This window comes from Panthera uncia (assembly GCF_023721935.1).
Source record: "Panthera uncia isolate 11264 chromosome A3 unlocalized genomic scaffold, Puncia_PCG_1.0 HiC_scaffold_11, whole genome shotgun sequence".
Classification (NCBI taxonomy): Eukaryota; Metazoa; Chordata; class Mammalia; order Carnivora; family Felidae; genus Panthera; species Panthera uncia.
In genome coordinates this window covers 77,624,382-77,647,705 of record NW_026057578.1, presented here as the reverse complement: position 1 = coordinate 77,647,705, position 23,324 = coordinate 77,624,382, and the positions used below count along the sequence as shown (strand labels likewise).

General features: G+C 39.4%; 1 protein-coding gene across 3 annotated transcripts in view; it reads left to right on the top strand.

The window, feature by feature from the left end:
* Nucleotides 1–9,275: 9,275 nt before the first annotated feature.
* The window catches only part of XPO1 (exportin 1), a 45,769-nt gene continuing 31,720 nt past the window's right edge, over nucleotides 9,276–23,324 (top strand). Inside the window, exons 1-4 of one of the 3 annotated variants that reach the window (XM_049650263.1) lie at nucleotides 9,276–10,063; nucleotides 13,860–13,991; nucleotides 19,690–19,791; nucleotides 23,226–23,298. In XM_049650263.1, the coding sequence (XP_049506220.1) occupies nucleotides 13,866–13,991; nucleotides 19,690–19,791; nucleotides 23,226–23,298 (301 nt within the window). In that variant the 5' untranslated portion in view covers nucleotides 9,276–10,063; nucleotides 13,860–13,865. Of the gene's footprint in view, nucleotides 10,064–13,859; nucleotides 13,992–19,689; nucleotides 19,792–20,644; nucleotides 20,728–23,225; nucleotides 23,299–23,324 lie in introns of those variants that run through there. The other 2 variants (XM_049650265.1, XM_049650264.1) reach the window with 2 other exon arrangements.

Sequence of the window (23,324 nt, the reverse complement as noted above, 5' to 3'; positions counted from 1 at the left end):
TCAGTCCTCTTTTCAGGCCTAAGATGACTACTTTGATAAACATTTTTTTCAGTCTTTTCTAAATCCGAGTTGAGTTAGTTATATGTTCATTTGTTTGCTTTTTAAGAGTAAGGATTTATCAGTTCTACCTGTGGATAACTATAAAGTTTCATTCATTCATTCACTTATGTATTCAACAAATATCTATTGAACACCTAATCTACAGGTAGGCACCATAGGTAACTTAATGGAATAAAAAGACATATTCTGCAGTATTTCTGATCTTCAGAAGTTTATCACTCAGCTGGGGAGAGAAGATGTATAGCCAACACCACATTAAGTTGACATAAATCCTTAACATTTCCTGCCATCCCTAGAGGATGCTGCATCAGTTCAGCCCATCACCAGCTCTTCCTTGGTTTTCTGCAGTAGTCACTCTAACATACCTCCTTGTCCCCAGTCTTGCCTGTTTTTAATCTATTCTTTAAATGATCTTCCTTAAATGCTAATCTAATTACCCCCTTTGCCAAAACCCACTGGTGATTTGCTATTGTCCTCAGGATAAAGTCCAAATTGTCAAACTCCCTGGATCTCCTTTTGCTTCTCTCTTTTATCCCATTTCTAAGTATTCACCTTCTTCAAATATATTTTCCAGGCATTCTGAATTCCTTTCAGGAGCCCTAATTCACCATGCTTCTCTTCCCTCATGTTGTTCTCCCTGCTTGGAATGTCATCTGTAGATATGTGTTCATTAATTCATTTATTCACTCAAGACATCTTTTATTAAGGATGTCTACATGTCCAGTCCTGTACACCACCCTGGAATTTCCCGCTGGAGTCAGGAGATAGATGTGGAAGCAGGACATTATACTGCAGTACGCAAGTCCCAGAATCGATGCAGGCACAGGAACCGTGGGGGTCATGGATGAACTCAAGTCCAGGGAATCAGTGAAGGCTCTGGAGGGAGGAAGGGAATGAAGAACAGTCTGGATCGAGGAAGTAGCACACATGAAGGCCACAGCTAAGAGACTGTTATTCTGGGGAATGCCAATCAGCATGGCCTGAGTAGATGGTGTGCAAACATCAGAGAATGAACAGATGAACGGGATGGGGGGAGGCAGGGCCCAGTCACCAAGGGCCTTGCCTGATGTGTTAGCGGGTTGGGGTTTCTTTTCTTGTGAGATATGGGGTCACCACTAAAGAATTTTCTTTCTTTTTTTTTTAACTTTTTTTTTTTTTTAATGTTTATTTATTCTTGAGAGAGAGACAGAGTGTGAGTGGGGGAAGGGGAGAGAGAGAGGGAGACACAGAATCCGAAGCAGGCTCCAAGCTCCAAGCTGTCAGCACAGAGCCAGACACAGGGTTTGAACTCACCGAATGTGAGATCGTGACCTGAGCCGAAGTCGGTTGCTTAACTGACTGAGCCACCCAGGCGCCCCAAGAATTTTCTAAAAGTGGAAGGGCGCCGTCACATTTGTTTTTTAATGTTTATTTATTTTTGAGAGACAGACAGACAGACAGAGCATGAGCAGGGGAGGGGCAGACAGAGAGGGAGACAGAGTCTGAAGCAGGCTCCTGGCTCGGAGCTGTCTGCACAGAGCCTGATGGGGGGCTCAAACTCACGAGCCATGAGGTAATGACCTGAGCTGAAGTCAGATGCTCAACCTACTGAGCCACCCAGGTGCCCCTCCACTCAGAGCCTGCCTAAAATTCTCTCTTTCTCTCCCTCTGCCCCTCTCCCCGACTTGTCCACCCCCCCAAATAAAAAAAAAAGAAATATTTTCAAATACTTAAGCTTTCATAGATCTCAGGATAGGTTAAACATTTTCAAATATTAAAACACATTAAAATGCTTTTTTACAGAATATGTTCAATAGGATGGATCTCTATAGGCAAAGAAAAGTGTCATGAAATAATTATCTGGATAAATCAGGAAGAAATCATTTTAATTTGAATTTATACTGTCATACATTTTCTGTGTTCATGGAGTTATGGCTCAACCCAAATATCCCTGTATATAAGTATTTTTAAAATCTTGCTTTTTTATTTTTTTTATTTTTACATTATTTTTTATTTTTATTTTGAAACAGAGAGAGAGAAAGAGTACAAGTGGGAGAGAGGGGGGAGGGGCAGGAGCTTATCTGACTTATCACTATTTACAAATATAAAGCATCTGGCAAATAATAGATACTGAAAAATGGTAAATTTACCAGGCAATTTTCTTATAAACAATTATTACTATTTGATTTCCAGCAGATGACTGTATCCAACTAGAAAAAACAGTAAACACTTTGCTACCTCCAAATGTATTGTAGAGATTTGTTGTTGTTGCTGTTGCTGTTGTTGTTAAGTGTTGAGTAAGAGGAGAATTTTCATCAGATTTCTTCAATTCCATGAGTGCCCTCTCGCTTTTTCTCTGGTTTTCTGAAAGTGTGAAGATGGAGAGAAAGAATGAATGTATGTATGTATAAAGATTTTTTCTACTTCTGTTCAATTGAACAATTGTTATTAAAGGAACTTGTAGAGGAGGATATTACGATCTCATGCTTACGCATATATATCATTTTCTGCATTTCTTAGGTAAGTGGCATACAGCCTCACCCACAGAGGATTGGAATTACTGAAATTATGACTATAGTAATCCATATAGTTATGTAACATTTTTCACTTCTCTTTTCATGTGAAAAGTGGTTTAAATATTATTCATTTGAAAATCTTCAGTTTCTAGTTACATTACAAATAAAGTGTTGTACTGGCAAGTCATACCAGATCATTCCTTTTTTTTAAGCTTATTTAGTTAGTTAGTTAGTTAGTTATCTCTACACTCAACATGGGACTTGAACTCACGACCCTGAGATCAAGAGTTGCCTGTTCCTTTGACTGAGCCAGCCAGGCATCTCAAAAATATTGTATTTAAAAAAAATGTTTATTTATTTTTGAGAGAGAGCACAAGTGGGGAAGGGACAGAGAGGAGGAGCAGAGAGAGAGGGGGACAGAGGATCCAAAGCAGCCTCTGTGCTGACAGCAGACAGCCTGACATGGGGCTCAAACTCACAAACCGTGAGATCATAACCTGAGCTGACATCAGATGCTTAACCTAGACACCCCCAAAATAATGTATTTTTAATGAGCCCAGTATGAATTTGCACATACCATGCCCCAAACATCGTTTTGGGGACCCTCTCAGTACCAATTCTTAAGGAATCCCTGTCCCCATCCCACCCCAACAAGACACTACAATGGCATAATCTAGTGCCTTATTACTCAAAGTGTGGTTCATGGACCATCAGCATTAGCATCAGCATTTCCTGGGAGTTTGTTACAAATGCAGAATTTCAGGCCTTTCCCCAAACCTACTGAATCATAATCTGCATTTCAATAGGATCCCCAGGCAATTCATACATACAGTAAAATTAAGAAACATTGATCTAGTTGAGGTTCAGCTTTTTCTTTCCTCCATTGAACCAGGATAACTTCAACTATTTTATACACAGATCAGGGTTCCTCAACCTCTGCGCTACGGATTTTTTTTTTTTTTTTTTTTTTTTTACACGTATGGTTGACACACAATGTTACATTAGTTTCAGGTGTTTCACAACACAGTGATTCCACAACTCTACACATTAGGCTCTGCTCACCACAAGTGTAGCTACCATCTGTCCTTACACACATGCACTATTGAGATTTGGGGCTGAATACTTCTTTGTTGTGGAGGCCCATCCTATGCATACAGGATATTTAGCAGCACCTCTAGCAGCAGCCTACTAGATGCTAGTAACACCCTGTCCCCAGCCACTTGTAATTACCAACAATGTCTTTGTATTCGTCATTACTGCACTTGTTTTTATTATTACCTTCACCTTCTGATCTATCTAGGCTTATAATGTGCTGTGCCTGATTCTGACATTGGCTGACAATGTTGTTTTGTGAGGCAACGTTTAATTGCTAAACAAAATTGCCCCCTGTAGAGAATCACTGAAATAGATTCACTAATTTTGCTAGCTTCTTCATGTCTTCTAAAGTAAAAGCATGTGACAGAACATTTTTTATTGTTGTTATAATCTGCTTTCACATTATTAGATGAGAAAAAGGTTTTGAAACTTAATTTTTAAAGGATATATATTTTTTTAAATTTTTTTAACGTTTATTTATTTTTGAGACAGAGAGAGACAGAGCATGAACGGGGGAGGGTCAGAGAGAGGGAGACACAGAATCTGAAACAGGCTCCAGGCTCTGAGCTGTCAGCACAGAGCCCGACGCGGGGCTCGAACCCACGGACCGCGAGATCATGACCTGAGCCGAAGTCTAGCTCACCACTATAAATAACCCACCAAACATGCTGCTGCCTCAGGCACTTCATTTTTCTATCTGCCCAGAAAGCTCTTTCCTAAATAGTTGCAAGGATTTCCCCTTTCATCTCCTTCATGTCTTTTTTTGAGTGTTATCTTTTAGGTGACACTTTCCCTAGCCACCTTGTCTAGGGACTTCCAACTCCTCATTTCAATACCTTGATTCATTTTTAACCTTAGCACTTATCTCCATACAACACATGATTTCTCTGACTTATTTGTTATTTACTTCCAGTGTCCTCTGTTAGACTCAAAACTCATTGAAGGTAGGGATTTTTATAGGATTTGTTTCCTCTCAAATCCTCAGCCTTTAGAACAGCGACCACTAAATACTCAATATAATATTTGTTGAATGAATGGATTAGTGTCACCTCATTTCCTTTTTTTAACTTTTCTTTTTTTTAATTACATTAAATTAAATTGTATTTTATTTTATTTTAAGAGAAAGACAGTGCAAGTGAACAAGGAGCAGACAGAGAGAGAGAGAGAGAGAGAGAGAGATGATGCTCACCCAAAGCGGGGCTCATGCTCACCTAATGTGGGACTCAAGCTCACAAACTGTGAGATCATGACCTGAACCAAAGTCAGATGTTTAACCAATTGAGCCACCCAGGGGCCCCTAAATTTTATTTTAGAGAGAGCACAAGCAGGAGAGGGGCAGAGGGAGAGGGAGAGAGAATCTCAAGCAGGCTCCATGCTCGGCATGGAACCCAACAATCTGTCTCGATCCCACAACCCTGGGATCATGACCTGAGCTGAAATCAAGAGTCAGACAGATGCTCGATAGACTGAGCCACCGAGGCACCCCTTAACTTACTTTTCTTATGCCCATTGCCTAATAGATAACGATACATTTGCATGTGAAAGAAATGGCATATCTTTCCAAGCTACAGGTACTAATTCCACCTTCCCTAGTGTTTTATTTTATGTCTGACATATTTTTATTTTTGGCTTAGAAATACAGCTCTGTGGTTTCCTCTATTGTGCTTGAGAATGATCCTAGTTAAATGATATTTCATTTCTCATTTCTCCATGAGTAAGAGAGTCTGAGACCCATTGTTGAATGTCACCTAACAGAACTGTATAAATTTCTGACAGTCAAACTATAACTCTGAGACTTAGCAGCCTTGTCAGATTTTTTTTTTTTTTGCTATGTTCTCAAAAAGGCAACAACTCACTTTCAGACAGTTGCTGATTCTGCTCCTGATTGATTTGAGGTTTCACAGACTGCATATAGATTATTTGCTGAGCTCTTGGACACAGAAGAGAATTTAGCTCTGCAAACAATTTATTCATAATTCTCCATAAACATTGTAGACATTGTAAATTGAGGTAGATAGGAATGGGGTGGTAAACTGGACTATGCCTTCCCAGGTTAATTTTTTCTTGAAAAGGGTATCCCTTCTCTCCCACCTCCATCTCTGAGCATCATACACAATTATGCTGCTGTCCAAGTTACATGAGTAACGTTTTTAAATCTATGGTTGTGATGTGATGTACTATTTTATGAAGCATTTTTAAGAGTAAATAGAAAAACAATTATTGCCGTATAAGATATTCACAGAGAAATATTTCTTCCAGTGTTTCCTTTCAGGTCTTACAAATCTTAGTCATGCCCTAGAGATTCATTGGAATAGAAAGCCCATGGAATTGTCAATTTGTGCTCAATACATGAATACAACCAGTGAGTCACACTTGTGGTATATTCTGTCCAATGCCCATTTTTTGCTTCCAGTGTCCTCTGGTAGGAAGAAATGCATGTTGGAAGATCACTGCTGTTATCTCTGAGTGCAAAGTGGTATCAGTTTTCTCAAAAAGAGTGAAATGACCAATTCTATTTTAAGATAATATAGTTTTTCCCTATCCTTTAACTTTTTTTTTTGCTGTATTATATGGACATTTAATCTTATTATTTATGCATTCCTTGAAGAGCTCACAGGGGAGATTGTCTTCAGAATCAAAAGTTTAAATTACAATTCAAAGATTGTTTATTTGACTCTGGTGTGATCATAATAGCAAATATTTATGGCTTTGACAGGGAATAAACAGGTAGTATTCACATACTGTGGTGGGTATGTAAATTGACACAACCTTTTCAGGGGATAACTTGGCAGTACCTATCACAATAACAAATATACATACCTTTCATATAGCTGTTCCACTTTTAGGATGTTATCCTAGAGATGTATTCACATTTGTGCCCAAAGATTAATGTACAGGGGACACCTGGGTGGTTCAGTCGGTTAAGCATCCGACTTCAGCTCAGGTCATGATCTCACCGTTTGTGAGTTTGAGCCCTGCGCCGGGGTCTGTGCTGACAGCTCAGAGCCTGGAGCCTGTTTTAGATTCTGTGTCTCCCTCTTCTTCTCCCCTACTCATGCTCTGTCTCCCTCTCTCTCTCAAAAATAAATAAACATTAAAAATAAAAAAAAAAAAGATTAATGTACAGGGATATTCACTGCAGCATTATTTCTAAGAGGAAAAACTAGAAACAGCCATTGGACTCAGTAGGGGAATGGTTAAATCATTTATGGTACTAAGAAGATGGGGAAGGCTATGGCACTGTTAACAAGGATGAGGTGGATTTATATATTCTGATCTTTTAAGTAAAAAGCAAGTCACTGAACAATATGTATGGTATGATGTCATATATATATTGAACAAAACACAAAGCAAATATATTTGTAAATGCATAGAAAATACCTCAAAAAGGGGCGCCTGGGTGGCGCAGTCGGTTAAGCGTCCGACTTCAGCCAGGTCACGATCTCGCGGTCCGTGAGTTCGAGCCCCGCGTCGGGCTCTGTGCTGACAGCTCAGAGCCCGGAGCCTGTTTCAGATTCTGTGTCTCACTCTCTCTCTGCCCCTCCCCTGTTCATGCTCTGTCTCTCTCTGTCTCAGAAATAAATAAATGTTAAAAAAAAAAAAAAAAAAAAAGACAAAGGGACAGCAAACTGAGACTATTTGAACTTTACAATCCACACAGAACTTTATGGGTCACACTGCTTCTTCATACCCATTTGATCCTTACATGGATAAGACAGGCATTGATGATGTAAGCCTCATTAAATGGGTGAGATGGGTGAGAAGGAAACCGAAGCCCAAAGAGGTGAAGCGACCTGCCCAAGGGCACACTCTGAGTAGAGCCAGTTCTCACTCCCAGTTTTTATTCCTATTATTCTGCCACCTAACAACAACAACAAAAGTGGCCTGGTACAAGAGCTGAAAATGTGGAAGGAAAAAGTTTTTAAAAAACAGGACAGGGGCGCCTGGGTGGCTGTCAGTTGGGTGTCCGACTTCCGCTCAAGTCATGATCTTGGGATTTACGGGTTTGATCTCCGCATTGGGATCTGTGCCGACAGCTCAGAGCCTGGAGCCTACTTCAGATTCTGTGTCTCCCTCTCTCTGCCCCTCTCCCACTCTCTCTCTCTCTCAAAAATAAATGAAAACATTAAAAATTTTTTTAAAAAAGGACAGCTCCAGTTGTCCAGTTGTAATAGAATAGAAGTATTCCAAATGACTAGTGTATGTTATATATTATGGTTTGATATTATTCAGTTAGGCAGTGAGTAAAAATCTTAGGTGTGAAATATTATGTTGGTAAAATATTATTTTGGTAAATCCAAGAGTTGAGTTACAATTTTTCTTTATGTGAGGATGAGGGAGTTTTTCTTAAGTAGTGCATTAGTGTTAGCTATTGTTGATTGTAATGAATATTTGCTGTTGAAATTGTGGCTTAATAAATCATGATTAAACCTCTCGGTGGCACAATGGGCCTAGAAAATTTTGGTGGGTTACTTTATGCTTCTTAAGAAAAATCAGTAAAGCTGATTTGGAGGGCAGTTGGGGACAAACGAGAGGCAACCACGTGAAAGGCCACGTGCATGTGACTTTCAGGGAAAGTCACTATTTGGGATGATGAAGAATGTGAAGGGCAGCTATGTTGAAAAGAAAAGTCAAGGGCACCTGGTGGGAAGCTGTTGGCATGCACCCTAACCCAGCAAAAATCCCGGTTACACCAATTACAGAAATTATAGTGTCTTAGTCTCTAGGAAGGGTTAGTCCTTGGAGCAAACTCCAGCCTGGAGACACCTCGTTAAAATTTGAAGGAGCCTTGTTCAAGAACCACTCAGGTACCTTTTCCAAGACTCTGAGAAGATCACCAGGCACCAAGAGTGCACGCCCCCATATCTCACCCCAAATTCCTTCAAGGTTATTCTCCCCCTCAACTCCCTGGCCCCAAACGTAGGCCTTTAAAATGGATGAGAGGTCCGAGGCCTACAACTGCCCTCCCCTGCGTTCCTTTCGCTCTTTTTTGCCATCTCCACCTCCTCGATTAAAAAAGCAACTGAGTGTCCTCTCCATTCTCAAAGCGCTGCGAGGGGGTGGGTCCCGGTCACTGCGGGCTCGGGCCCCGCAGGTTGGCGGGAGCAGGCAGGGGCGGGCCAGCGCGGACCCGGAGAAAGCCGAGCGACTGCAGCCGCGCGCCGCGCTCAAACTCGCGCCGCCACCAGCTCACGAGCTGCGCCCCACCCTCTCCGTCACCAAAGGCACCAGCCAATGAGCGGATCGGAAAGGCCGGGCCTGAGGGCTGAGCTTTGGGAGGGGGAGCAGCGGGAGGGGAACGGGAAGTCGAGGGCGGGCTGCGTTTGATTGACAGGTCGCTCGAACCAATCCTCCGCGCGGCTTCTCTTTGCTCTCTTCTCCGCTGGGCACAGCTCTCCGTCCCACCTCCTCCTCTACCCCCCTCCTCACTCCTTTTCGACCCGCCCCACTTCCCTTCCCCCACTCTGCAGGCAAATCGCTGCTGGAAAGAGGCGGGGGCCGAAGCGGCGGGCTCGTGTGGAGACTTGAGGTGGAATTGACGGGGGATCTAGCCAATAAGAGGTAGGCTGATGGCGCGGCAGTGGCTGGAACCGGCCAATGGGCGAGCGGGCTGGGGGCGGAGGCCCAGGTTCCAAACGCTCCGCGGCGCCATGGGCTGAAAACTCAACCGAGATGGAATCTCCCAGTCTGAACCGGTTTCAACCGGTTCCGAGTTTGAGGCACTAGGAGGAGGGGGAGAAGCGGCTGCAGCGGCCGCGGCAGGAGCAGCGGGAGCTACAGCATCAGCAAGAGCAACAGTAGCTACAGCCCCGGCGGCGGTGCCTGTTCCAGTCTTTGCTGCTGCAGTCCGTGCAACCACCCAGAGGGGGAGGGGGGAACCACCAGTCGCTGAGGAGCAGGAGAAGGGGGGAAAGTTTAGGCGAGCCTGGGTGGGGGGGCCCAGCGCCGGAGCCGCGTGAGAGAGGGAGCCGTATTTTGGTAGGGGGGAGTCGGACTGCAACTGGCAGCAGAGCGTCCCCCGACCTTGTGGACTCTATACCCCCTACTCCTGCCGCTCCTGCTGCCGCCTGTGGCTGGAGGGTCCCCCTGGGGCTGAATCTTTGGGACTTGACCCCTTTCCCCTCCCCCTTCCCTCACTCCCCAGCCAGGCGCGAGCATTTATTCCACGGATTAATTCCCCTTCTTTTTTGGGGGGGGGCGGGTGGGTGTGTGTCGTGGGGGGTGTCCCTGAAATAGTAAATATTGTTGAGCTTTTTTTTTTTTGCCCTTATCCTCTTCGTTTTTTTAATTTCCTTTTTTAAGGTGGGAAAACTGTGAAACCCACCTTGATTTCCTCCCCTCTCCCCCCTCCCCACCTTCCCTCGCCCTAATCCCCCGACAAGGAAAGAAGAAGCAGTTGGTTCAATCTCTGGGTAAGTCGACTGTGTCTTCAGGGCCGAGGGTCGGGCGGCGGCCGGGCGGGAGGAGGCCGGCGTGGGGCGCGGCGGCGGCCGCGGGAGGCGAGCCCGGGAGGCGGCGGCGGGCCCACAGCAGAGCCTGCGATTGAATGGAGCCGCTTCTGCCGCTGGGGGATGGAGGCGGGGAGGCGGCCGCGGGAGGGTAGCGCTTGCTGGGTTATTCGCGTGTGCGGGTGGCGGTGGAGGAAGGCGAGGAGCGTGTGATAGTGAAGTGGAGCCGGCGTGGGGGTGGAAGGGCTTCCCCAGCCCAGGGGGCTGGGGAGAAGTTGGGGTGATTTCAGGAACATCTCTGTAAATTATTAGGAGTGGAAGTTTCCAGAAATATTTAGTGCAGCAGCATTGAAACGTCCGCCTGCATCACGTGGCCCCTCGGTGGAGAGCTTGGGATCGGGGGAGGGAGGGGCCGTTGAGTCCCTCCTCCTCCTCCTGCAAGGAAACTCAAAATCTTTCTGGTTTTTTGCAGGGTAGGATTAGATGTAGGAGAGGTTAGTTGATTGTTCAGAGTCCTGCAGTTGGGATTCCGTGCTGTAGTTTGTTGGGGGGGGGGGGGGTTGAGTGTGTTAAGTGATCGAATCGCTTGCTGCTGGCTTTGTACGGTGGATGATGCCCTGATTCTCCTTCATTTCGAGGTCTTCGAGTTTGGGGTGGGTGGGAAGAAGTGGTGTAGTAGAGGAAGCTTTAAAGATTTGCCCACCCCGGACCTCCTCTGATCACGCAGAGGCCATGCTGCATAGAGAATGGGGCGGTGAACTTCAGGCGCCTGGTCTAAATGCCTCCTCCGAGTATGGGCGGGGTGAGTGCGTGCTCCGGTATGCTATAGTTAGAAGTGCTGCAAATCGGTTCGGGTGGGAAGCGAGGGGAGGGCGGGCCTTAGTGAGGTGTGTTTCTACTGAATGAAGCAGGCAATTGCCCACACATCTAAGTAGCAGTCTCTCCTTGTAGCGACTTGTTTTTTGACCTACTATTTAGTAATCATAAAGCAACGGTTATAGTTTGGATGGGAGCTGGCAGTGTGTGTAGCTGCTTGCTTTTTCAGTTTGAAGTGGCACTGAAGGTATTTTGGTAGTCACTTGTAGAGTCACATTGCTGGATAATCCCTTGTATATGCTATCCAGTGAGTGGATTTTAGGATTGAGTGTCCCAAGGAGAAAAGAAAGCGTTTGTGGTTTCACCTCTCCAGCGATGGCTGTTTGCTATCGGGCTGATTGTGTATCGTAAGCGTGTGGGACACTGCTGTTAGTGGAAAGAATGTTTTGGAAGCTGTTTGATTTGGGGGACTAAATGTGCTTGGCATTGACCAGAAAGCCGCCATTTCTGTACAGTTCAAGAATAGGTAGGTCATTTCGAAGATAGTCGGTAGTTTTAAGGATGGCAAACTACTGTATTTAACACGAGCTTCTATTCTAACCCTGATTTTTCACAAGAATTTATCCACAAGAACTCTGTAAGGACAGTGTACTTGAAAGTGAAACTTTTTACAGTCAAATTGTTCTTTTTGTTTGGGTTATTAAATTATGATAGGACTACTTAAAAAAGTTCGTTCAGTTTTTAACCAAAAATTGAAAACTTTTGTTCTGTACATCTTGGTGCTTTGTGGGGGCATTGTTTTTCAGCCTCAATTTTTAGACTGTTCTGATCTTACTGTACTTGAAGGGAGGAAATTTACGTTTGTTGGTGGAATATATATATTTTTGCTTTGATATTAGTATTTTAGTATTTAGAGCAAAGATTTTCATTAATGTGTGTCAGGTATTGTTTGTATTGAAAACCTTAAATAAATGCTATAAAAATTTTTGAAATCTTATGAGTTTTTGCTGTCAGTAATGGGCTGAAAGGCGTCAGAAGAATAAAAATCCTTGAACTCTTCATTTTTACGTCATCTGTAACTTAACTGACTCATTTTTTACACTTCTGGGTTTTTTTGTAACTGGCATTATCATTAAGTAAAACATTTGAGTTAAAATTGAAATTGCTGCCATTGTTACGAACATTTTTAAATTGCTATCAAGTAGCCAAGAAATAATGTCTCTTTTCTACCAACCTACTTTGTACAAACATAATCAAGCCACCCACCCATTTCCTTATCCTGTAAGGGTTTTAAGAGGGGGAGAAGTGGAGGTGACCATCTGACCTTTTTAGGTCTAACTACAGTAACCCAGGGGTTCTTAACCTGAGGTTTCATGCATGGCTTTCAAGATGTCCTGCATTTTCTGTAATTGTATACAATATTGTGAGTTTTTAAAATTTGGCAGGCACCATCATGTTCTTCTGATTGTAATGCATCTTGGCCCAAAAAGGTTAAGGAGTACTGATTTAGTCAGTCAGACCTTGAGTAGCACTGGCTTTGAAGAAAAAGCAAAGGAAAGATCTTTATAATGCTGGGCAATAAAAATGTGAATGTGTGCCAGCATCTTGATTAGAATCCTCTTAAAAAGATAACGTTGCATATGAACTGGTAGGTTTTAGCCAGTATATTATGTGAGGTGAAGAAGCTCACTTTTCTGTTATCATAGAATTTGTATTTATTTGGCAAATAGTTGGCAGGCTTTTAATAGCTTTTCACCTTGCCAATGAATACCTGGAAGTTAAGAAAAAAATTCTTCTGACATATCATAAAGTATTTTTTAGACATACATATGTTCAAGGAATTTGTACACTTGTAATTTTAATCTCCAAAATCATTGAGGGTTGAAAGAAACAAAATATATATATAAATTTTAAGTATAAGTATACTGAGTATAAAAGTATAAGTAGACTGAGTATAAAAATTTTAAGTTCTGTTGAGTATAAGGGTACCATATTTGATTGACTTGTGGTTCTTGCTGATTATTGGTACATACAGTAGGAGAACTCGTATACCATGTTTAACTTTTAGCATCTTCCTGTTGTTCTTCCCAGCATATCTTAAAAATTAAGGTAACATGCAATGCAGGGAAAGGAGTTTTACGGAATTAAAAGACCCTACTTAGGAAAGGGGAAATCCACTTAAACTTCATCTGTACCTAAAAATTTGAGATTAAGACTTCGAACTGTATCAATTTTTAGGGCCATAAATTCCTAATAGTTTCATTTAAAAATAGGTTGGGGGTGGTGTCTAGGTGGTTTGGTCAGTTGAGCATCCAACTTCAGCTTGGGTCATGATCTCACTTTGTTAGTTCCAGCCCCACATTGGGCTTGCTGCTGTCAGTGCAGAGCCAGCTTTGGATCCTCTGTCCCCCTCTCTCTGCCCCTCCCCCACTCCCACTGTCTCAATAAAAAAAGATTTAAAAAATAAAGTAAAATAGGTTAGGAGTAATTCTTTATTTTCATAGTTAAGGTTTATTTTGAGAGTGCGCACATGCATGAGCAAGGGAAGGGCAGAGAGGGAGAGAGAGAATCAGAGGCAGGCTCTGCACAGATAACGTAGAGCTCCATCGGGCTCAATCTCACAAACTGAGATCAGGACCTAAACGGAGATCAAGAGTCAGATGCTTAACCCACTAAGCCACCCAGACACCCCCAGGGGTAACTTTTTTTTAAATATGAGTAGAACAATAAGAGTTTTCTGTGGTCTTAAAATAGATCTTAATAACTAAAGCAGTTAGAGTATCTTCACCACTTATTTGCTTTTACTATTTATTTAGGTAGCCTTTCAAATACTTGTTAAAATATTTGCAAGAACATGGTTGAAGTAAAATAATATGAATAGAAAGTTCTTGACTGGTAATATCAAAACTTCATAGGCACCTTAAATTTTTTTCTTTATTTACAGTAATCTATGCCAGCAATTATGACAATGTTAGCAGACCATGCAGCTCGTCAGCTGCTCGATTTCAGCCAAAAACTGGATATCAACCTTCTAGACAATGTGGTGAATTGCTTATACCATGGAGAAGGAGCCCAGGTAAAGTAGCTGATCAAAACTTTATAACATTCTTGTAGTATAATGAAGTTGTTCATTTAGAATTAGATTTTAAATTATTACCTTTTTAAAAAGTGTTCCATAGTTTGTATTAACTTGTAAGTATAAAAAAGTGTTCCATAGTTTGTATTAACTTGTAAGTATATATCAACCAATGAGAAGTGATCTGGAGAAATTGCAGTATATTTTGACATGGTTAGCGTGAGATATTTTGGAATATTATACTCGTTCTATCTTTCAGAAACCTTTACCGCCATTTAATGAAAGACCCCCCCATTTAAAATATTTATTAAATGCTTTGTAGATATAAAGGCTGTACATATTTTATGTGTGTAATATATTTGGAGTAAGGATTCTTGTATTTTTGAAATATGTAAATTACAGAAGTACTTCACAGGTAAAACTTGTTTTAAAATTCCCAACAATACAGAGCATCTTAAGTTATTTGAATTTAAGACTTGTAAAAGTGGTACTGTTAATGTAGGTAGTTATCTTACATATCCATGCTTTGAACAGTTGAAGGTTTGGGGATTTTTTTGTTAAAAACACCCAGTTGAAAGAAAGACGAGAGAGGAATGTTCATAAATGTTTTAATTGTTTTACGTTACAAGAAATTAGGCAATCTTGAATCTTCACTGGAATTAATCACAGAGTTTTAAATCAGTAAAGTTTTCTGTTGTTGGATTTAAGTCTTTTAAGGTGATGTAACAAATATTAGTACAATTTTGTTGCCAAAACGTTATGTTTCTAGTAGATAATGTCTAGTAGTTTTGAAGTTACTTATGTTCAAGAGATTAGTTTATATTTGTGTAGTTAAATCCTGACTACTATCATAACTTTAGAAACCTGAAAGGTAGAAATTCTTTCTTTTATGGACAGTATGAAAAACAGGATGTATAAGTACCAGCCTATGCATAAGTATTTCCATTTCTTTTTGAAATCTAACATTTGTGGTTTCACTGTATATAATAAAGAGAAAATTTAAAAAGGGGGCCATGAAAGTTGTATGAGCAGTAAAAACTATTCTGCAGACTTTGTAATAAGCTTGTTGGTCCAGTTTTATAACTCCTAGGGGCTTTTGGTCAGCATTCTTGTCTCCAAAAGTCTTCCTGAAAAAGTTATTCCATCCTTACCATGTAGTTGTTTCTTTGTGCTGTGCATTCACTGTGGAGCTTTAAGCTTCATTTCATTCTAACATGCACGTATGGAAAGCAGCTGCTTTTGGAAGAAAGTATGGAAGTAAGGTTGGGCTCAACTTTGAAATGTATTCGAAGCACAAGTCTTGTCGCCTTTAGGAAGATGGGCATTTAATTTTGTCACGTTGCTCAGCTGCTACTGCTGTTTAAATCTTTGTTGTTTTTTAACATGGCTCACAACATCTAAAACTGTGATGGATAAACAAAGAGACCGGTGTTTTTCTAGGCTTAAAACTAAGAAGTAGCAGTAATTTTTTTTTTTTTTTTTATCATGAAGAACATATTGGTACTGGGATACCTGGCTGGTTCCGTTGAGTTCAAGCCCCATGCTGGGTGTAGAGATTACTAAAAAAATAAAGATAAATACGTATCAGAGGTGATGCCACTTTTAGTAATGTTTCACAGTATTGAGAGTTAATGATTTGTTTTAAATTTGACTTTTGAGTAAAATGTAGGCTTAGAAAAGTTTTCATATTTTCTAATTTTTTTCTTTCTTTCTTTCTTTCTTTCTTTCTTTCTTTTTTTTTTTTTTGGAGAGAGAGAGTGAGAGTAGGACAGGGATAGAGAGAGGGAGACTGAGAATCCCAACCCGGCTATCAGCACAGAGCCCGACTTGGGGCTCAAATAAACCATGAGATCTCAACCTGAGCTGAAATCGAGAGTTGGACACTTCTGAGCCAACTGGACACCAACTGAGCCACCCAGGCACCCTTAAATTTTCTATTTATCAAGGCAAAATAAACTTTCCCCAAAATAAGAATTTTATGTTTAGTTATATCATAAGATGAATAGGTTGCATAAAGATAATTGCAAACTGTAACATTGTAGATAAGGAAATGGAGGCTGAGAGCTTAAAGTCAGCTGAGAACTTTTTTCTAAAAGTCATGTTTTTTAAATTCTAGTTCATGGGGCGCCTGGGTGGCGCAGTCGGTTAAGCGTCCGACTTCAGCCAGGTCACGATCTCGGGGTCCGTGAGTTCGAGCCCCGCGTCAGGCTCTGGGCTGATGGCTTGGAGCCTGGAGCCTGTTTCCGATTCTGTGTCTCCCTCTCTCTCTGCCCCTCCCCCGTTCATGCTCTGTCTCTCTCTGTCCCAAAAATAAATAAAAAACGTTGAAAAAAAAAAAATTTAAATTCTAGTTCAGTGTATTTTACATGTGCCACCTTTTGAGGGTCTTATTTTGAATAAAAAGAAGCATAAAGCTGTTGTGGAAAACATGTTTTTAGTGATAGAATCTTGATTTTAGTCCAGTAAGGTTTCTAGTCACTACTCTAGAGTCTCAGCCACAAGGTTACCAACTTACTGAAGACAAAGATAGTGGGGTTTGTAAAACCACCTGTTATAGTACCTGATACTTACAAGGCATTCTATTTAAAAGGTACTTTGGGAAGTATAATGAAGATTTACCATATGTGATGTAAACTCATTGTGTTTTTGTTTTGTTTTGTTTTTTTAATTTTTTTTTAACGTTTTTATTTTTGAGACAACATGAGCAGGGGAGGGGCAGAGAGAGAGAGGGAGACACAGAATCTGAAGTAGGCTCCAGGCTCTGAGCTGTCAGCACAGAGCCCAACACAGGGCTCGAACTCACAGACTGTGAGATCATGACCTGAGTTGAAGTCGGACACTCAACCGACTGAGCCACCCAGGCACCCCTAAACTCATTGTTTTAAAATACAGTAAGGTTTCTTAATTTTTTCCAGTTTCAAAATAATGTACTAAAAAATGGCAACTAAAGGACTACATAAAAGTATTTTTCTATTTTTAGCCAAGTTAGGCAGCCAGGGGGGAAAAGATATAGAAGAGTTGGGTGTTTTCTCCAGTATTGTGTGAGGTGACTTGAACTCAATCTATTGCTTAGCAACTAAAATACTTTCACCATTCAGTAAGTAACAGGGAGATAACAAATTTTCTCTTCCTTTAGTTGCCTTTTTCTTTTTTAGCTCCTTTTGGAGTTTTAACTTAATAAAAAAATATTATAGAAGGATAGTGTGGTTGGGGCAAAATTAAGACCCTAAGATGCAAATACTAGAAATAACTTCAGAGAGTAAAATGACCACTAAAAGGAAGGGACATGATTTATGCAGAGTTTTAATGAATGGTTAGTAGTGTAGGGAGTATTCACTACGTGCACAATGGTCATCACTTCAAAAGTTCTGACAGTATCTTAACAAAATATTATTAGGCATGGATCTTTGGTATTCTTATTCTCTTGATATTTGTTACTATTTTATGTGCAAGACTATAACTAGTTAGAAATGAATAGATCTAGTTAGATGCTCTCAGGGAGAGAATCAAAACATTTCTAAAGTGTGCTTTGGCCCTAGATAACTCAGTTCACTATTCTTTTAGCTTTTTGTCATCATATAGCATAATTATAACTCCATAAAACTATTAGTCCCTTAATGAAGTCAGATCCAAAATACTTACATAATAAGAATTTATACTCTGGCTCTAACCCAATGTATATTTTTAGGTTGGAACCCAGGCAACTGGTTTTCCTTCCAAGTTACATGGTAGTTCTGGTGGTGGTGTCAAGGTGCAAAACCACTACTTAACATAGTTGGGTGTATATTTCTCAGTTCTTCTAAACAGTAAGCAGTGTCTATTGCTGATTGGGCGGTAGGGAAAATCACTGTATTTGCTACCTCAGGAAAATAATGCTTAACATTAAAGCCAAAATAAGGAGCATGATTTTTTTTCTTCTGTAAGTTTGAATAAAAGCTAAGTTAAAGAAGATTATGAGGTGTTGGTCAGAGAAGGTTCCAATTGGAAGGCTTCTTTTCCCCTTTTTGATGCCTGCTTATAAACTCTTAACCAAGTTGAATCAATCTGACAAAAAGGTAATTGACATTCTTTTTTTTTTTTTTTTTTAATATTTATTTATTTTTGAGAGAGTAAGACAAAGTGAGAGTGGGGGAGGGGCAGAGAGAGAGGGAGACACAGCATTGGAAACAGGCTCCAGGCTCTGAGCTATCAGCACAGAGCCCGATGTGGGGCTTGAACCCACAGACCGTGAGATCATGACCTGAGCCGAAGTCGGACGCCCAACCGACTGAGCCACCCAGGCGCCCCAGTAATTGACATTCTAAAGCCATCAAACTTTTTGATTTCATGTGTTAGAAACAGGTAAGAGGTAATTAGGGAGGATCCAGTTGAGCTACAAAACTGCCTTTAAAGGTCAAAAGATTAAGCTCTTCTTGAAAAAAAATCAGAATTAACAGCCTTTGGTAAAATGTATTCATCTCCTGAAAAACTATAATGATTAAAATGAAGATACATAGTATCAATATGGCGAGATCTCAAACTCCATTGTCAGTCATACCTTGCAATAAAACTGAAGGAAAGTGTCAAATGAAAAGAGCAAATTGTAGGATTTTTATAGTATGTTATTTATGTAAAATTTAGTGACCACACAACTGTATTGTTTATGAAATTTATACGCATGCTGTGAAGATATGGACAGAAAAAGACCCCAAATTCATGAAAGTGATTACCTCTACAGAAGGAACAAAGGAAAGAAATGGCATTGGAGAAAGGTATAAAGGTGATTGCCAAAAGTTTTAGATCTTCTACATTTAAAAGAAAAACAGATACAAGTAAAACAAAATGTCAGTATTTATTCTAGATCATGGCTATATACTAGGTTTTTACTATTTCTGGGTTTGTATTTTAAAGATAATAAAACGAAGTTTTTGAAATAAGCTCGGATTTAATATGACATTTAGAGGAATTTGAGAGAGTGTAAAACAGATGTATTTACCATAAACTTAGACTTTTTAAAAAGGGTTTAAGGATCTTCATGTTTTATATATATCTACAGGTATTTGAGGTTTGTGGCCTTACTTAGACCTAGTTTTTTTCAGTCTTCCTATGAGATCTATTTTTATAGTAAAGTTTGTTAGAGGTATCTTGGTAACTTGTAAGGCAGAGTGTACCATTACATAATTTATCTAAGTATCTGAATTTTTATATGTTGCTTTTGGTTGATTGTAAATGCTGAGAACTCATTTACATTAGTCTTTGTTAGCATTGGTTGAACTTAAGATCCGTTTTGAGGATACCAAATAAAGTAGATTGCAAAAAAAAAAAACCTATTGTTTCAAAGGGGTGAATATTCCCATTTTAAACTGAAATTTGGGATGACTAGGTGGTTCAGTTCTGCTCAGGTCATGATCTCATGGTTTGCTTTGTGAGTTCAAGCCCCACATCGAGCTCTGTGCTGACAGCGCTGAGCCGGCTTGGGATTCTCCCTCTCCCTTCCCCCATCCCCTCTCAAAATAAATGAATTAATTTTAAAAAAAGAAATTGGATTTTAAGAGTGATAATGGACATATTTATTTGTATATGGACTCATTAATTTCTTGTGTTTCAGAAAGTTAATAGAGTCACTGTCCCATTGGGATTTGTGCCTTGCTCGGTACCATTTTAATGAATGATTAAAAAGAACAAGTGAGCTTAAAATTATTTTCATGTAATATTTTAGCAAAGAATGGCTCAAGAAGTACTGACACATTTAAAGGAGCATCCTGATGCATGGACAAGAGTCGACACAATTTTGGAATTTTCACAGAATATGAACACGAAAGTAAGCAAGTGGTGGTTTTAAAATCCATTATTTCTTCTTTTCTTCCAGTCATAAACTTTGAGGAAGGTATCTCATTTTTAGTATTAGTGTTTGTTATCTCAAACATTTAATATTGTTAACTTATTTCAAAATTTAGTCTTAAACATAGAATTAATTCTTGCAAATAGTCCTAAGAATTATGAATGAAGTTTTGTAATTGGGACTAGAATGCAAGGTGGCTTTTTTTTGGTTGTTTTTTGTTTTTGTTTTTAGAATATGTATACAGATCTAAGTAGCATAAATTCTGGATGTTATTCAGATATGAAACATAACATCAGAGGAATTTTGGGCAAGTAATCAATATAATACAGGTTAGGCACCTCCAACACGAAGTTGTGTGGGCAGCAATAAAACCCTGCTCCATGGTAGCAATGCTCTTAATGGGACAGCACTCAGTTTTTATTTGCAATTGAAAAATGTTATAATTTGGGTCCTTTTTTCCTAGTTTGAACAGAAGGGTTGATCAAAATGTGTTTTGACTGTTTTAGGCTTGATGATTCACACTTCTCTTTAAACTGCCTTGAAGTAATAAAATACCATGCATGGCATTCTGTTTAATACACACAAGATTTCCACTTGGTATACATTGTGTTAAAACAGAAAATAGCCATTTTCACATCTGTTTCTGAAATCAGACTGTATTAATTAACAGTTTTAAAATATTGATTAGTTTTGACATCTTGTAAATTTTAGAGCAAAAATACAGTCCAGAACTTCCTCAAAGTGCTAACCTTAAGTAACATAATAGTGTTTGCCTGTTTGCTTGCCTGGTAAATTTTGCTTTTTATACTGACAGACATTACTAATGTTTAAGTTGATTTATCAACAGTATTTTTAAAAACTCAAATTTGTCTTGTGAAAAATGAGATGATTAGAGGAACAGAAAGAAAGCAACAGGTAAAGAATTCTTCAATTTACATAAATTACAAATGATTTGGTGCTAAATTTATGCACTATGACATTTGGCTTTTATGCAATCATTTTTTTTTCTTTAAAGATGTTAACACTACCTGATATTAATCATAATGTTCCATTATGTTGATTGCTTGTAATAGGAAGAAAAGGGGTGTCTTCCTGTGCAACTGACACAGCTAGGCTTTGACGGCAGGCCTCCACAAGGTCTACCCTTTTGATTCCCTTTAACTGAATTCTGTTCATCAATTGTTTTTGTTTCATGGGCGGTGGGAGGGGAAAGGGGAATTCAATGCATAAAATAAGTATTTCTAAGGGCTCAGTAGAAATTTCTACCATAGGGATCATTTCATGCATTTATTTTTTCATTTAGTCTTTGCTGTTATCTGTCCCTCATCTTCATAACTCAGCAGTGGATTTCTCAGGTCCTGAGATGTGACGCAGATACGTAAATAATTCTTCTGAATGATGTTTGGATTATTTATCAGTATCTCCAAAGTAGTCTTTTACTGTTGGCCCCCAGATTTGGCTAACACTTAAGATTTTTAATCAAAATACTCTTATTTCAAAAAAATGTGGGTTCTCTTCATATGTAGAGTCTTAAGGTCTAGGAGAGATTCGGTTTTGGGATATTATGATGATCTTTGTATCCCTTTGACTTGTGAAAGCTTTTATTGGGCTTAACTGCTTCAGCCAGGAGGGCAGAATGAGGAAAATATGAATTGTATCCTCCGCAAGCTTATGCTTTCTTTTTACAGTTGGGGAAAGGACTTAGAGGTTAGTAAATAGGTAACTTAGGTAACAAAGTAGCAAACATAAAGGAAGCAGAGTAATAGCCTTCAATTAAAAAGTGTAAGCTGGAAAATATGGGCTAAATAGGACAAAGTTAAGAGATTTTGCTTCTTCCTGGTATATTTATGGTGGATTTTTAGTTTTTTAAAGATCTTTTTAATTGCTTGACAATTAACAATATTCCATGTAGTAAGAAGTGCATTGTTTTGACTTAGCAAAACGTTGACAGTCTGATTTCGTATCTAGAAAATTAAAGTTTTTAGGGTAGTATGTTCTTAAAAGTTAATTTAAAATTTCAGTCAGAATGTCACCTTTTTTTGCCTATTTTTCTGAGGTCTAGACCTATAAAGGAATTATAAATGAACAGGATAGAAAGTTTCCCTATTTACTGCTGATTATGAAACCCTTTAATGGTATCAAATTTGTAATTTCAGAATTTTGCTTTGGCTTTTTTATTTTGGAAGTCTTTTTAAGGAATGTTCTGCAAATGTAGGATTTTAGTTGAAATGGCAAAATTTTCTTGAAAAGTATGAAATGTTAAAAAGAAAGAAAACAGCAAAAACGTTTACTATTTGAGCACAATGTAGTTTGGGACAGTCTATATTGTGCTTTGGATAAAATTAGCATTCACATGATCCCTTTGGTTGAAATACTAATGCTCCTATTTTATTGTGTGATGACTAACCATTTTAAAGATGAACTCTTATTCTCAGCCAAAACTTGCAATCTGAGGTTATATGTCTATATATGAATGAGTTTATCTTTCAGGTATTATAACTAATTCTTCCCTAATTCAACCAGTTGAGACGTACCACAACAGTTTGGTCCCTTTTCTTCCTCCTGTCTATCCACACTAATTGGTCATGGTAATAATTTTGTGTAGTAACTTGTATAGCATTATAAATTGTTGTGAACATTGTTGACTATTTAGAGTGAGTAATGAGCAGGAGGGACAAAATGGCTTGAAAGTGGTATCTGTATTTGTTAACTTACTTACATTTTTAGTAATGACTTTTGTATTTAGGAAGGAATACCTGAAAGATAAATACAGATTGCAACATGCGTTTGTGTATTATTTTTGACTGTGCACAAAAGTTTATCTTTAAATTAGTAGAAATAGCAACTGTAAGGGTGGGATTAAAATTGAAAATTAAACCCTTGGGCTGTCTTGCTGCTCCTTAAGTAACACACCAGTGATGTTTGTAAACACTTTCTATAAAAAGTATCTGTGACAATACTTTAATACTTGGCCAAGAGCTTACAACTCCTAGAGGATGGTAGGGAGCTTGAGAGCATCCAAGCTGCTAAATTCTTAGGAGCCTGGTCGTGTTAAAGTACGTGAGCCTATGAGCAGTCATTTATGCTGTGAATTCATATCTGGCTGCTACTTTTCCTTCTACAGATAAGCCCATTTGGCTGCTAAAGGGCTTTTTATTTGGTTCTTCCTCCTGGTGTGAGCATGTATAAACAGCAGGACATTAAATAGAGTAGTAAACAATAAAATGAGGAAAATGCATGAAAACTCAGTATATGGGTGAATAGATCCTTGTTTAATATATGTAATTAAACTTGGTAGCATAATGTTTTTGAAACTTTAGATGTAAATGTGTGAATGTCTGTCCATTTGTGAATCCTGAAAATTGCCAGTCTTATAGCAATATGTTCACATGGTTCTATTCTCCAATTTTCAGTATTATGGACTACAAATTTTGGAAAATGTGATAAAAACAAGATGGAAGATTCTTCCGAGGAACCAGTGTGAAGGTAGGAAAATGCTTTGAAGAATTGTA